Source organism: Psammomys obesus, unplaced genomic scaffold (genome assembly GCF_907164565.1).
Source record: "Psammomys obesus unplaced genomic scaffold, mPsaObe1.curated_primary_1811, whole genome shotgun sequence".
NCBI lineage: Eukaryota > Metazoa > Chordata > Mammalia > Rodentia > Muridae > Psammomys > Psammomys obesus.
Genome location: NW_026585644.1, coordinates 33,845,212 through 33,858,003, shown reverse-complemented (window position 1 = coordinate 33,858,003; position 12,792 = coordinate 33,845,212). Strand labels below are relative to the sequence as shown.

At 47.1% G+C, this 12,792-nt stretch overlaps 1 protein-coding gene across 3 annotated transcripts; it reads right to left on the bottom strand.

Annotated features, from left to right (window-relative positions):
* Positions 1–3,397: 3,397 nt before the first annotated feature.
* On the bottom strand, positions 3,398–12,527 carry Cenpa (centromere protein A). 3 transcript variants are annotated; one of them, XM_055621282.1, is made up of 5 exons: positions 11,849–12,527; positions 6,542–6,639; positions 5,840–5,917; positions 5,425–5,579; positions 3,398–4,558 (listed from the first exon to the last, which is right to left on the bottom strand). In XM_055621282.1, the coding sequence occupies exons 1-4, from the start codon at positions 12,006–12,008 to the stop codon at positions 5,445–5,447; spliced, it is 471 nt and encodes a 156-aa protein (XP_055477257.1). In that variant the 5' UTR covers positions 12,009–12,527; the 3' UTR covers positions 3,398–4,558; positions 5,425–5,444. The 3 variants fall into 3 exon arrangements, with proteins under 3 accessions (XP_055477257.1, XP_055477274.1, XP_055477265.1); XM_055621299.1 differs by having other exon boundaries at positions 3,398–4,409; XM_055621290.1 differs by having other exon boundaries at positions 5,429–5,579.
* Between the last annotated feature and the right edge of the window lie 265 nt (positions 12,528–12,792).

Below are 12,792 nucleotides of genomic sequence, written 5' to 3'. Positions count from 1 at the left end.
TTCACTCTAAGAGGCCTGGGCTAGAAAGACAAACACACACGTAGAAACTCTATGTTACAAAATCCAGCCAACTGCAGCTAAAAGACTTTTCCTTTCTTTGGGGCTGTATTCTTCTGCTGCTGCCTTTTTTTTTTTTTTTTTTTTTAATCCCAGAGACAGGATTTGTCTGTATAGCCTTGGCTGTCCTAGACTCACTTTATAGACCAGGCTGGCTTCGAACTCACAGAAATCTGCCTGCCTCTGCTTCCCTGAGTGCTGGAATTACAGGCTATCCTCATTCTTAATAAAAACTGGACGCAGAAAAGCCTCGAAGGTCCATCTATTATGATTCTAAAACCTTATGTTTACTGAATTTAGACTCTACTATATGGTTGCCTAACTCTTCTGAGAAGAATGACATGTGGCTCCTTTGTTACATAACTGTGAACTGGCTTCATTTTAGAACCTTAAAATGGGTTGTAGGGTTCTTGGGGTTAGTACTGTGTATCTGGGCAATTGGTATCTGCCCGGTGAAGCCACAGCCACATCCTGTCAGCCACTGTTGCTTTGGTCCTCAGCCATACACGCCACTCCCCTGATCTTGAGGTGCATGGCGCCCTCTGCTGGCTGACGGCTCAGGATCCACGCTTTCAGTCTCCAGCTCCCCCACACCCCAATACATTCTGCTTTTGCTCCAACATACCATGAGCTGTTTGCTCCTGGTTGGCTTTTCTCCAGGGAAGACTGTTAGATGGCAGAGAATGTAACACCTGTGGTTATTGTTGGGCATAAACACCTTGTCAGAACCTGATATTCTTACAGGCCTGAGTTTAAAAGATAAGGAATAGCTGAAGAAAAACTCAATGAATTAGGAAGTAGTGCAGAAGAGATAACATGAACGCACTGGCAGAGGACACAAGAAAAAACCTGAAGGAAAAAAGCAGGTGACTGGACATTTGGAGCATGAGGAGAGAGACTGGGGAGAGGCGATATTTGAAGACATAATGCGTGAGAACTCATGCAAAGATAGCAGTCCATATTCAAGAACCATGAATGGCAAGCAAAATAAAAAGAAATCTGCATTTAGAAACAACATGACACCGCAGAACACCAAAAACAAGAAAAAAAACTCTTCAAAGAAAAGATAAATCAAGGAAATAGTATTAGCTTCAAGAAGTAATGGTTGGAGTGACATCACAACGGCAAAAACAGAACCCAGGAAGCCGTGGAGTCAGTGTTATCATGTCAGGAAAGAAAATTGCCAACATGGATTCTGTATGAAGTTGAGGAAATCGTCACAAACTCACAAAGACGGGGAGAGCCAGAGGCAAAAGCAGCACTTTTGAAAGTTAAGAAGCAGATAGACAAATAGACACTTGATTTCAGCAGCAGCTAAGACTGCAGGGCCGAAGCTGAGCCAGCCCATTCCACAAAAATTCTTCTGCAGTTGGAGCCATGAGGGTTTGGTAGGGCTGCTTGCAGGGTGGCCAGCAATCAAACCCCTGCAAGCTTCTCTCCTACGCTGCCTTTCCTCAGTGTCCACTCAGATAATTTAGTAGAGGGCCTCTGGATGGAGGCCAAAGCCAGGGACATAGATTTTGCATATGAGCACGAGTTCTTAAAGCCATCTAGGCCCTAGGCCTCCTCTGAGCATGTGTGTAATCCTGAGGGGACTGAGGGTTTTCTAAAATGTTCACCTGAGCATTCTGCAGGAGTTCAAACCCAGTAAGTCCCAGACACATACTCAGAACTCTCAATTAGCTTTTTGTCTCCATCCTCAAGCAAATATTGTTAGCTACTGAAGAACTTTAGAGAAACAAGAGCAACTACAGGGAGGAAAAAAACAAGAACAAAAAACCCACAAAACTTGGAGCACACAGTTACTACAAAGCGAAATAAAAACCAGTCACAGAAAATTGCAATGAACTTAAGATGGCATTGCACTCATGAAACAGGGGCTTACTTGCTGGTTCTACTGGCTTTAGTCCCTATCCTAACTCTTTGAAGTTCTAACAAAGGAGGCTAGAAGCTGGCCAGGTACATTCCCAGACTCCCTTCTGCCTGCTTCTGATTAGGTTCTGCCAATGGGAGATGCTTGTGGGGCCTGGAGAGGAGAAGGAACAAAGCAGACATCTTCCTTTGCTATCTTAGCAGTGCTTTTGGTGGCGGCTTCTGCTGCCAAGCATGGTGCCTGGTGCCCTCCTCAGTGTGAGGAGGGGATTCGGCAAGAGCCGCACAGGGCACAATGGTGGTGAGGACCGTGACTCCTACAGAGCCACAGGGAGGGAGCGGTTGGAACACCAGCAGCTTCCTGATCGTCCCTTTTTCTTCTCCAGCAATACGTTTTACTGAGTGAGTGCCAACTGGCATTTTATCTATAAAAAAGAAACAGTCAAAAAAAAGAAGATTTTGGATATTAAAAATGTGGAAGCAGAAATGAATTCAACGGGAGGGTTAGGAAGGAGCAGTGAGGTGGTCCACTCCTGAGATTCTGGCACACGAAGGCAGACAGAGCACAAGTTCAAGAACAATCTGGTCACATAGCAGGACCCTGTGTCACACAAACAAGCTGACAAATGAGGAGTGGGCGTTATGTTAGCTAACTGTACTCTGGCCACATACCTGACAGAGCACCTTGAGGAGGAGGGCTTACTTGGGTTCTTGGCTCAGAAGATAACCATCACGGCAGGGAAGGCAGAGGGGCAGAAGCAGCTCACCACTGTGGTATGGCTATCAACCAGGAAGCAAGGCCAACCCACAGCCCACAAACTACTCCTTCAGCCATGCCAACTGAAGCATCCACAAACCCCCAACACATGTGCAGTGGTGTTGCAAATCACAGACCAAATCACAGACCAAATCACAGCATCCTAACAGAGGTAGAACAAAACAGCTCAACACCACTGGGCTGGGGGATGGCTCAGTTAGTAAAGAGCTCTCGCCTTCCGCCTTCCGGCCACGAGGACCTGAGTTTAATGCCCAGGAGGCGCACAGAAAACCAGGTCCAGCAGCGGTCGCATCCCCACACTGGGAAGATGGAGACAGGTAGATCCCTGGGGCTCGCCAGCTGGCGCCGGAGGAACCTCAGACAACTGTCTGACTTCCTCATGCACGCACATAAATAAGAAACCTCACGCAGGCTCTTAAAACCTAGAATAAATTGGGGCTGGAGAGATGGCTCAGTGGTTAAGAGCACTGCCTGCTCTTTCAAAGGGCCTGGGTTCAATTCCCAGCAACCACAGGGCAGCTCACAACTGTCTGTAACGCCAATTCCAAGGGACCTGATGCACATAAAATTAAATAATTAAAAAAACTTAGAATAAATAATACCATTACATATAGTTGCCAGGATGTAGTAGACACTGCAGTGCTGAGAACACTCATCCTGCTCAGCACTTGAAAAAAACAACACTAAAACTAGCACAGATGAGCTTTATTTGAATGGCGGCATATGTCCTAATCACCTGGTAAATTTCTGCAAAGGGTAAAGTTCATTGAATGGTGAAACCTGGAACTTTGCTTTGGCCTGAGTTCAGTCAGCTTCATCAGTCTGTGCTCACTGCTATTTTCACCTCAGCATCTCAAGTCCAAAGGTAGCACGCCCCATTTTTCTGGAAACCTCTTACATTGCTTTTATTGACAACAAAAGGGCAAGTTTTTCATCAGCGGCAAATCTGCAGCACTCACTTCTCTTGTTTACATTGCAATTGTTTCAAATGGTGTAAAATGTGCTTAATATTTATTAAACAAGCTTATAACATCTACACTTATAACAGTAACTTGTTTCAATCTTTCTATTAAGTAATTCTTTTTTATTTTCTCCCCAAATAAGCTAAAAATAACTTGTAAAAATACTAAAAACACATTAAAACCCCAGATGATATACATTTTATATGATTTATAGCTAAGACTAAAATGTCCACTTCTACAAGACTTTCTGAATGCCTCTGGTAGGAATTTATAGGTAAGAACCAGAAAGATATATTTCAGGCTGCGGATGTAGCTTAACATTACCGTCTATGCTTGGCATGTACAAAATTTTGGATTCAAGCCCCAGCATTGAAGAGAAGGAAGAAAAGACTTTGTATCCAATTCTGCTTGAGTTCTGAAAAGCTGTGTGTTTGCTGACAGGCCAACGATGAGTTCGGTCTGGAAGGCATGCATTTGTATGGCAGGACTGGCAGCACTTTCTATATGACAGATTCAGGAATTTTACCCATATTTTTCTCCCTCATATTTTAAATAAAAGTACAAATACACATATGGTAAAAGATGCACATAGTACAGAAAGATTAAAATAGCAATATTCCCTCATAACATGGCAGATCTCATGTGTCTGAAACCCTCAAACAGTCACGGTCCTGCAGTTCACAAATCAAAGTTGACCTTTGGTCTCATGTCCATGCAAATATGTGAGTGGTCTCTTCTTCCTGTCACAGGAAAAAGCCACATAGCCGTCTCTTTTAGAAAGAAGGTTTAAAGGGCAATGTGTCCGCGCTGTTCAAAACCAGCAAAAACCAGGCAGCTCCTCAGGCCCCACTGGTCTAGCTTCACCTCTAGAAGGTCCCGGGTATTGTCTCTGAAATTTAGGAATCAAATTTACTAACAAGGCATTTAAAATACAAACAAAACAAAACAAAACCTTTCTTTCAAAATTAGGGGATCTGAAGCTAGGCATAGTGGTGCACACCTTTAATAGTCAGAGGCAGACAGATCTCTGCAAGTTTGAGGCCAGTTCCAGGACTGCCAGAGTTATATAGTGAGACCCTGCCTCAAAATAAAAACAATGACAAAAATTTAAAAAACGAGGGTGGGATCTGGTCCTTGAAGAATGGCAAGACTTACTGTCAGAAATATGGAGCATAACTCACAGCTTCATTTTTAAAAAAAATGTTTTATTTAAACTGGGCATGGAGGTGCACACCTGTAATTCAAGCACTCTAGGAGGCTGAGGCAGGTGGATCTCTGTGAGTTTGAGGCCAGCCTGGTGTGAGGGTGTATAATACTGGAGTTACAGACAACTGTAAACTGCCATGTGGGTGCTGGGAATTGAATCCAGGTCCTCTAGAAGAGGACCTTAACTGCTGAGCCATCTCTCCAGCCCAGCTTCCCTTTTCATAAAAAAGCCTCTCCCTATGTAGAGCTGGCTGGCATCCCACCTGGCACCTGAGTTGACATGCTCATGCCACATATTGGTCTTAAGATTCTTATCCTCCTGCTTGGGCTTCCCAAGACCTGGGGTTACAAGCATGAGCCTCTACACTTTTACTTTAATGTTGTACAAAGAGACAGGATGCACACCTCCCAAGCAGTTGGGAAAGGCCAAATCTTTCCTAGGGACCAGAGGTAAGATGACAAGGGAGTAGGGATGGATGACACCCCACATCAGAGCAATCTTCTCTCCCAGCAACAAGCAGCACCCTCTGAGGAGCAGTTAAGACTTACGGACACAGCACACTGCCAGCTCAGCCAAGCCCTCCCTCGATGCCTCGGATCCTCCTGGTCAGCTGCACGTCCTTGGGGAAAAGAGTGACTCGGCCAGCATGTAAGGACAGGAGGTAGGCGTCTTCAAAGAGGTGAACTAGAAACGCTTCTGCTGCCTGGGGCAGAGAGAGAAGACTAGCATGGATGAAGGGCCTGCATGGTCTTTTCTTGAAGATATCCTGACTCAAAGAACTGAAGGAAAAGGCTGGGGTGAACCCAGTAGCCACCCATCAGACCTCTCCAAACCTTCATGTGTTACACGTTGCTGCTCTCTTCAGGAGGCCAGAAACAGCCTATGGTACTCTACAAGCAGTCCTGTGGAATTCTGGAATATTCTTCCTCCTCTCTGCCTTCATCCAAACCTGCCCTTTCTTACCTCTTGAAGGGCCAACAAGGCCTGGGCTTGCCAACATAAATCCACACCACGACTGAATTTCCCACATATTTCTCTTACCTGTGGAGGAGTGGGATAGGAAACAGAAGAGAAACAAAAGAGTAACCAAAGAGTAGATGGTCCCTCACCAAGTATCTAATATATCCTCACTTCTGCTGTTATCTCTTGGCCTTTGATCTTAGGGCCTGGCTAAGAGTAGCTGCTGACTCCCAGGAGCTTAGGAACCAGCATAGCTTATGTGTGGTGAGGAGAAAAGGCAATCCAAGGTAGGGAGAGAAACCATACAAGAGGTTCTACAACAGTCAGAGGTAGCGAGGAGAAATCAGTATCATAAAAACAGAGGATGTGCAGTGCCCCAAAGGGTTAGAGACAGGCCTTCTGCCATGTCAGTGAGAAGCAGAAGGGCTCTCATGCTTGGGAGACTTACAGAAAAGGTAGCCCAGGATGGAGAGGTAGCTCAGTGGTTAAGCACTGTCTGCTCGTCTAAAGAACTCGGGTTCAGTTCCTAGCACCCATATGGCAGCCCCACAACTGTCTGTAAATCCAGTTTTAAGGGATCTGACACCTTCATACTAATGCACATAAATAATTAAATTAAATAAATTATAAAAAAAAAAAAAAAGAAAGAAAGAAAAAGAAAAAAAAAAGGTGACCCAGGGCAGACTAAAGATCCTAAGAACTCACAACCAGGCTGAAAGGTTTCTTCCTTAACAAGAGGTCTGTGCTCTTCTGCAGGTTCTTCACTTCCTTAAGCCACAGAAATCTCCGCCTCCTTTGTAGACCTGAGTGAAAGAGTTAGGTCATGGAAGCAAAGTCAAGTGGAAACAAGTGGGCACTCCGCAGCACAGCTGAGACAAACCTTCACACCAACAGACTTCAACAGCCACCTGCACTCCACCGAGCAAGCGGGGACTTCTCTGCTGATGTCAGCAATGGCAGATGGGTGCTTAAGAAATGCTTGTTAAATGAATTTGGTTTGCGGTTGGAGCTTTTGGGTTTGTGAGTTAACTTCCACAAAACCTTTTTCAAGCCCTAGTCCCTTCCCAGCGACCCCTCCTGTCCGGCCCCACAGTACTCATGCAGCTCATGTCCTTTCCATTAGACTGAGAATTTTTACTTCAGTTTTTAGGTCCTTTTCTTTCTTAATAGCTGGAAGGAATTAGAGACTATCTAGTATAAATCCCTTGTCTTGATTATCCTGGAGCCCTGGAAGCAAAGATAGTTGGCCAGTCAGCGCTCATTAGAAACCAAGGTGGACCCTTGGAAGTGTCAGGAATGTAGGCTTGCCACAGCCTTCGGTAAAAATTCAAATTCTCACTAGAAAATAAAAATACAAATTATAAAACCATTCTGCTCTGGAGCTGTGGCTCTTTGATAAAGTGCTTGGTTAGCATGCACTGCATGAAGCCACGGGTTCAATCCCCTGCAACACAGACAAAGGAAAAAATGCTTCTCACTCTAGTGTTGAAAAAGAAACTTACCTGATATTAGACTACTTAAAATGAAAAATTTAAAAATTTCCGTCTCAGAACCTGAAAGATATGCCTCAGACAGCACCAGAGGCAAATGGATAGCCTGAACTAGATCTAGTAGAAAACAAGAATGCCAAATGAGTTAAGATCTGGAGATAGCTCAGTGGTCAGAGTGCATACCATTCCCACACAGGATCCAAGTTTGATTCCTGGCACCTGTGTTAGTTCACCGTGCCTATAACCACTTTCCTGTGCCTTTAGGTCCAGCGGGAACTGATGGCTGGTCTTATTGGGCACCTGTACTCATACATATGATTAGAAATGAACTTTGGAGCTGGAGAGAGGGCTTGTTGGTTAGGTTAGGAGGACCAGGGTTTGGTGCCCAGCACCCATACGGTGGCTCGCAACCATCTAACTCCAACTTCAGCAAATCTAACACCCTGCCACCTGCCTCCGATCTCTTTGGTATATATTTTTATACACACACATATGTGTGTGTGTGTTCATGCACATATTATGTAAGTATGCCTAAATATGCAGGAAACACACTCACACACATAAATACTAAACACCACCAAAATCTTTGTGTTCCAGTAGGTGTTCTGCCTGCTCCATGTGTGTGCCTGGCACTTGCAGCCGTCAGAGAGGGAGCAGGTCTTCTGGCTGTAGTTGTTAGCCACTATCTAGGTGTTGAGAATCAAACCCTAGTCCTATGGAAAAGCAGTCAATGCTCTTAACTTAAAAAAAAAAAAAAAAAAAAGATAGCTGAGTTAAATTCAACTCAAGTGTTGGTTCTTAAGATAAACAAGACATATTAAATACAATAAATGAGTGACAATAAAAAAGTAAATGTTATAACAGTACATGTAAACAATAACTGATTAAAATGAAATTAAAATGTTCAGTTGACTAATTGAACAGCTTGGCTAGACAATTAAGAAAACAAGCACACGCGTGGGCAGTGGGTGGAGGAGCACTTGCCTTGCACACATAAGGCCCTGGGTTCTATCCTTAGCACTGTCAAACAGAAGCAGCTAGCTTCAGAAAAGTCATTCAAGGTGCAGCTGGGAAAGAAGATTCTATCCCAGGCAGTGAGGAGCGCAACAAAGGCAATGGAAGAGGAGAAACAAGGCAGGGATGGCCTGGGCCAGGCGGGTGGCGGTGGAGACTCACTCATGGGTGAAGTCAGGATCGTGGACCAAGGACACAGAGCAGTGTTCTGGGGTCTGGGGACATTGAAGATAAAGACAGAGGACCCTGGTCCACCTTGGTTGCTGATGCTGCGATAAACTCTATAGCCAAAAGCAAGCTGGGGAGGAAAGGGTTTATTTGGCTTACATGTTACAGTCCACCATCAGGAAAAGGCCAGAGATCTGGAGGCAGAAACACGGAGGAAAGATGCTTACTGGCCCTCTCTCCTAGCTTTCTTAGCCCAAGCCCACCTGCCCGGGGTGGGAGGGTAGGGGAGGTGGCGGCACCGCCCACAGTGGACTGGGCCCTTCTACATCAATTAGCAATTAAGAAAATGCTTCACAGACACAGGCCAGCCAAGCTGACAGAAGGGATTCCTCAGCTGAAGTTCCCTCTTCCTGGGTGACTAGGTTTGTATCAGGTGACAGCCGAAGCTAATACGACGACCATAACTACAAGATAAGCTATAGAGAGCTGCCTTCTCCCCACCACCAGCCCGATCCAGCTCTGGAGGCTGTCCTTAACAAACAGGCATGCCATTCACAGAAAATAGAGACAACGCAACCAGACACCACCCAAGAACGTGACTAACCCACGAAAGAAAGGAGCCAAATGCAACAAGCCAACTATACCTCAGGGGTTCAAGCAGACAGAACTGGGTGTGGCGCTGCAGGCTTGCAATCCTATCACTTGAGAGGCAGAGGTAGGGGGCTAGCCTGGGCTACACAGCGAGACTTCATTCTCTCTCAAAAGAGAAAGACTTTGAGAAATAAAGAGGAGGATGAGAGCTATAAGATTCATGATGGGGGCTGGAGAGATGGCTCAGAGGTTAAGGGCACTGACTGCTCGTCCAAAGGTACTGAGTTCAATTCCCAGCAACCACATGGTGGCTCACAACCACCTATGAGATCTGGGTGCCCTCTTTTGGCGAGCGGGTGCACATGCAGGCGGAACACTGTATGCATAATAAATAAATAAATAAATATTTTTAAAAAAGATTAATGATGTAAGAACAAGCACTTATGAAACGGAACTTATCAGAAATAACATGGAAAGAACTGGAATCAAACACACAGAAGCTGTGACTCCAAAAGCAAACGTAAGTAGTTGGGAGCCAGTGAAGAATTTCAGGCAGGCCTTATATACTAAAGATCTTCACAGCCAGACCCATAGACTCACCTACAATTCCAACACCTGGAAGGCAGAGATAGGGGTGTGTTGAGCTTGGGGTTAGCCTGGTATATGTATGTGACAGGCACTGTCATACCAGAAATCATTTTCTTTTATTCTGTGTGTATGGGGGTTTTGCCTACAGGTATGTCTGTTTGTACAGCATCTGCAGAGGCTGGAAGGATCCCCTAGAACTGGAGGTACAGAGGGTTGTGAGCTGCTATGTGGGTACTGGGAGTTGAACCTGGGTCCTCTGGAAGAGCAAGCCATGCTCTTCACCTCTGAGACATCTCTCCAGACCCCTCCTCCCCAAATTGTTTTTTATTTAAAAAGTAACATTCCAGTTGCTGTGTAAGACAAAAACTGGGAGTTGGGCAGTGGCTGTTGAGGAGGTTTCTGCTGTGTGTGGCAGGGGAGGGCAGGAGGGGAGAAGGAACAACAGTGGCTTGAACTAAGCTGAGGGGAGACCAAGTGTGCCAAGGCAGAATTGCTGGGACTTGTGGGGTTAAGAGAAGAGAACACCTGCCAGGATTCTGGCTTGGACAGTTGGGCAGTTGTACTATTCGTTAAAATGGAGAAGATGATATGAAGAGGCTAAAATGAGTACTAGTCACAAGGTCAGCTTGGATGTGTAAGTTTGACAACTCTTAAGAGTGTTCACGCAGAAAGGCAGAATACACACACACACACACACACACACACACACACACACACACACATATATATATTTTGAGACAAAGTCTCTGTATAGTCCAGGCTGTCCTTCAGCTTACCTTGTTCTTGCCTTAGCCAAGAGCACTGGGATTTTAGCTCTCACCTTGCTGAAAAAGATATCCTGATCTGAGTTGCCAATGTACTATTATTAGTGCTTACAAGACACAGGCATGGGATCACAGGGGAAGAGGCAGGCGGGCAAAGTGTGCGCTGCCATGTTTTTGGAGGCATGACTGCAATAGTTGCTGACAGTCCTGACAGTCACTCGAGTATACCAGAAGCAGGGGCAGCAACCGTGGAAACTGGGAGCAGGCTGGGCTGAATGCAGTGTGGCCGAGAACTGGGGAAACAGGCACATTCTGTGGAGCCTTACCAAGCATGGCTAAATGAGAGGGCACCGGCCTGCAATCCAGGAGGCGGAAGTAAGTTCTGAGTTCAGGGATGTTCTAGGCTACCTCAAGACTTTCAACAAATAGTAGCTGTGAAGAAAAGGACGGAGAAACGAGGACTACAGGGAACGTGGTGGTGGCTTTAAAGAAACATACGTAATTTCCTTAGGATTGTAAATACTAGCACACATTTGCCTCTGCCAGCGTAAGGCGTTTGGGTTGCGTTCTAAGTTCAGGTAGCAAGGACAACACAAAGTCCCTTTAGACGTAAAAGACAGATACGTCCAAGAGTCAGGTAGAAGAAGGGGGACATCTAGGCAAGGCTGGTGGGTGGGAGGGCTTAAGCGGACAGATGTGGAAGAGAGAGAAAAAAAAAGTCACAAAACAGCTGAAAAGCAAGACTACCAAAGGCAGTAGGATAGCCAATAAGAAGCGAGCCCATCTGAGGTAAAACTTTTCCCTAAGAGTAATGGAAGGCTGCTTCTTCTCAGGAAATCGACAGCAAACATCATCCTTCAGCTCTGGCAGCACAACAAACATGACCACACTGTTCCCTTAGGGCCTCTCTATACCTAAGCAAGTAACAGAACGTAGCGGTGCATCCCTTTAGCCTTTAATCCAAGCACTGGCGAGGCAGAAGCAGGCAGAGCTCTGTGAGCTCGAGGCTAGCCTGGTCTACACAGCAGCTATCAGGCCAGCTAGCCAAGGCTACCCAGTGATCCATACTGAGAGCCTGTCTCAAAATTAGAAAGGCACAGCGGGTTGGGAAGGTGTTGTTCTACAGCAGAGCCCTTGCCTAGCAAGCCTGGAGTCCTGGGTTCCATTTCTGGCGCTGCAAAGAAGATGATGAAAAGTGGGGGTTGGAAAGCCGGCTCGGCAGCTAACAGGGCTTGTAGCTCTGGCTCCCCGGGTTCCGACGCCCTCTCTGGCCGTCGCCAGCACCCTAGCACATGGAGCACATACTCAGACAGACAGCGAGACACACACACACACTCTTCCCGGGCCGGCGGGAGGTCACGGCACCGGCCTCGGAGGTTCAGGGCAGGCCCGCTTACCCACACGGGAGGTCGATCGCGAGGGCCGGGGGTCCGGGCTGGAGGGCCGCCTCCCCGGGGTCCTCGGCTGGCGGCGCGGGCTCGGGCTCGGCCGTGAGGGCGTGCGGACCGGGCTGGAGGGCCGCCTCGCCGGGGTCCTCGTTTTGCGGCGCGGGCCCATGGCTGGCCGCGAGGGTCCGGGCTCCGCCGCCTCCGCTAAGGCTTTCGGGTCTCGGGGCAAGAACCGGACGCGAGGGCGAGCCAACCACCGGCTTCACGGACGCCGGGGCTGCGCCGCCATCAGTTCAAACATCCAGCCGCCCCGCCCACCGCATTTTTAAAATCCCCAACTCCGCGACTCTCAGTGGCTGGCTCTGGAACGCCGGCATGGAGCGACATCCGGATCGACCAATGAGATTAAAGATCTGGCCGCAGAGTCAGCCAATGGGTACTTGGAGAAGCGGATGGAGGCGGGGCTTCCCCTACCCTTTGCTGGCTGGTGTCTGACTGGCGGGACTCGGTTTCAGAGGCGCCCTCTGGGAAAAGGACGGTTCCGTTCCGCTGCGCGTGGTGGGCTCGTCGAATTCATTTCCTCAAATGTTTTATGCTTTCCTATCAACGTCGGGCTGGCTTTAAAAATGCCGAAACGGCATGCCCAAGAGTGTGACAGCTCCGCACGGCACCCGTGACCTTCCCGAGAGCAACCAGCAAATCTGATGCCGAAGGTTAACTGCGTGAACTTTTCAGAAGATAGGGTAGTGGGGACAGCCAGGACGATGGGAGCTGAGGACAAGGTCCAGGCAGGGCAGGCGCCAGTACTATTCTTGGACCATGCTGTCGAGCACGATGACGGAACTGGCCGAGAGAAACCGGCTTTTCCCTTTCTCCTGGGAGTAATAGGAATACAGGTCGTGTCTCCGTAATTAGAATAAAGAGAATTTCAATTTCGTCATTTTGCTTGAGTT

Bases quoted from the DNA above. Each gene is read 5' to 3' on its own strand.
- Cenpa (XM_055621282.1), bottom strand. From the start codon at position 12,008: ATGGGCCCGCGCCGCAAAACGAGGACCCCGGCGAGGCGGCCCTCCAGC. The intron at 6,640-11,848 runs GTAAGCGGGCCT...TCTTTCACTCAG, and splicing joins GCGATCGACCTCCCGTGTGG to GTCTACAAAGGAGGCGGAGA. The intron at 5,918-6,541 runs GTGAGTTCTTAG...ACTCCTCCACAG, and splicing joins AGAAACCTTTCAGCCTGGTT to GTAAGAGAAATATGTGGGAA.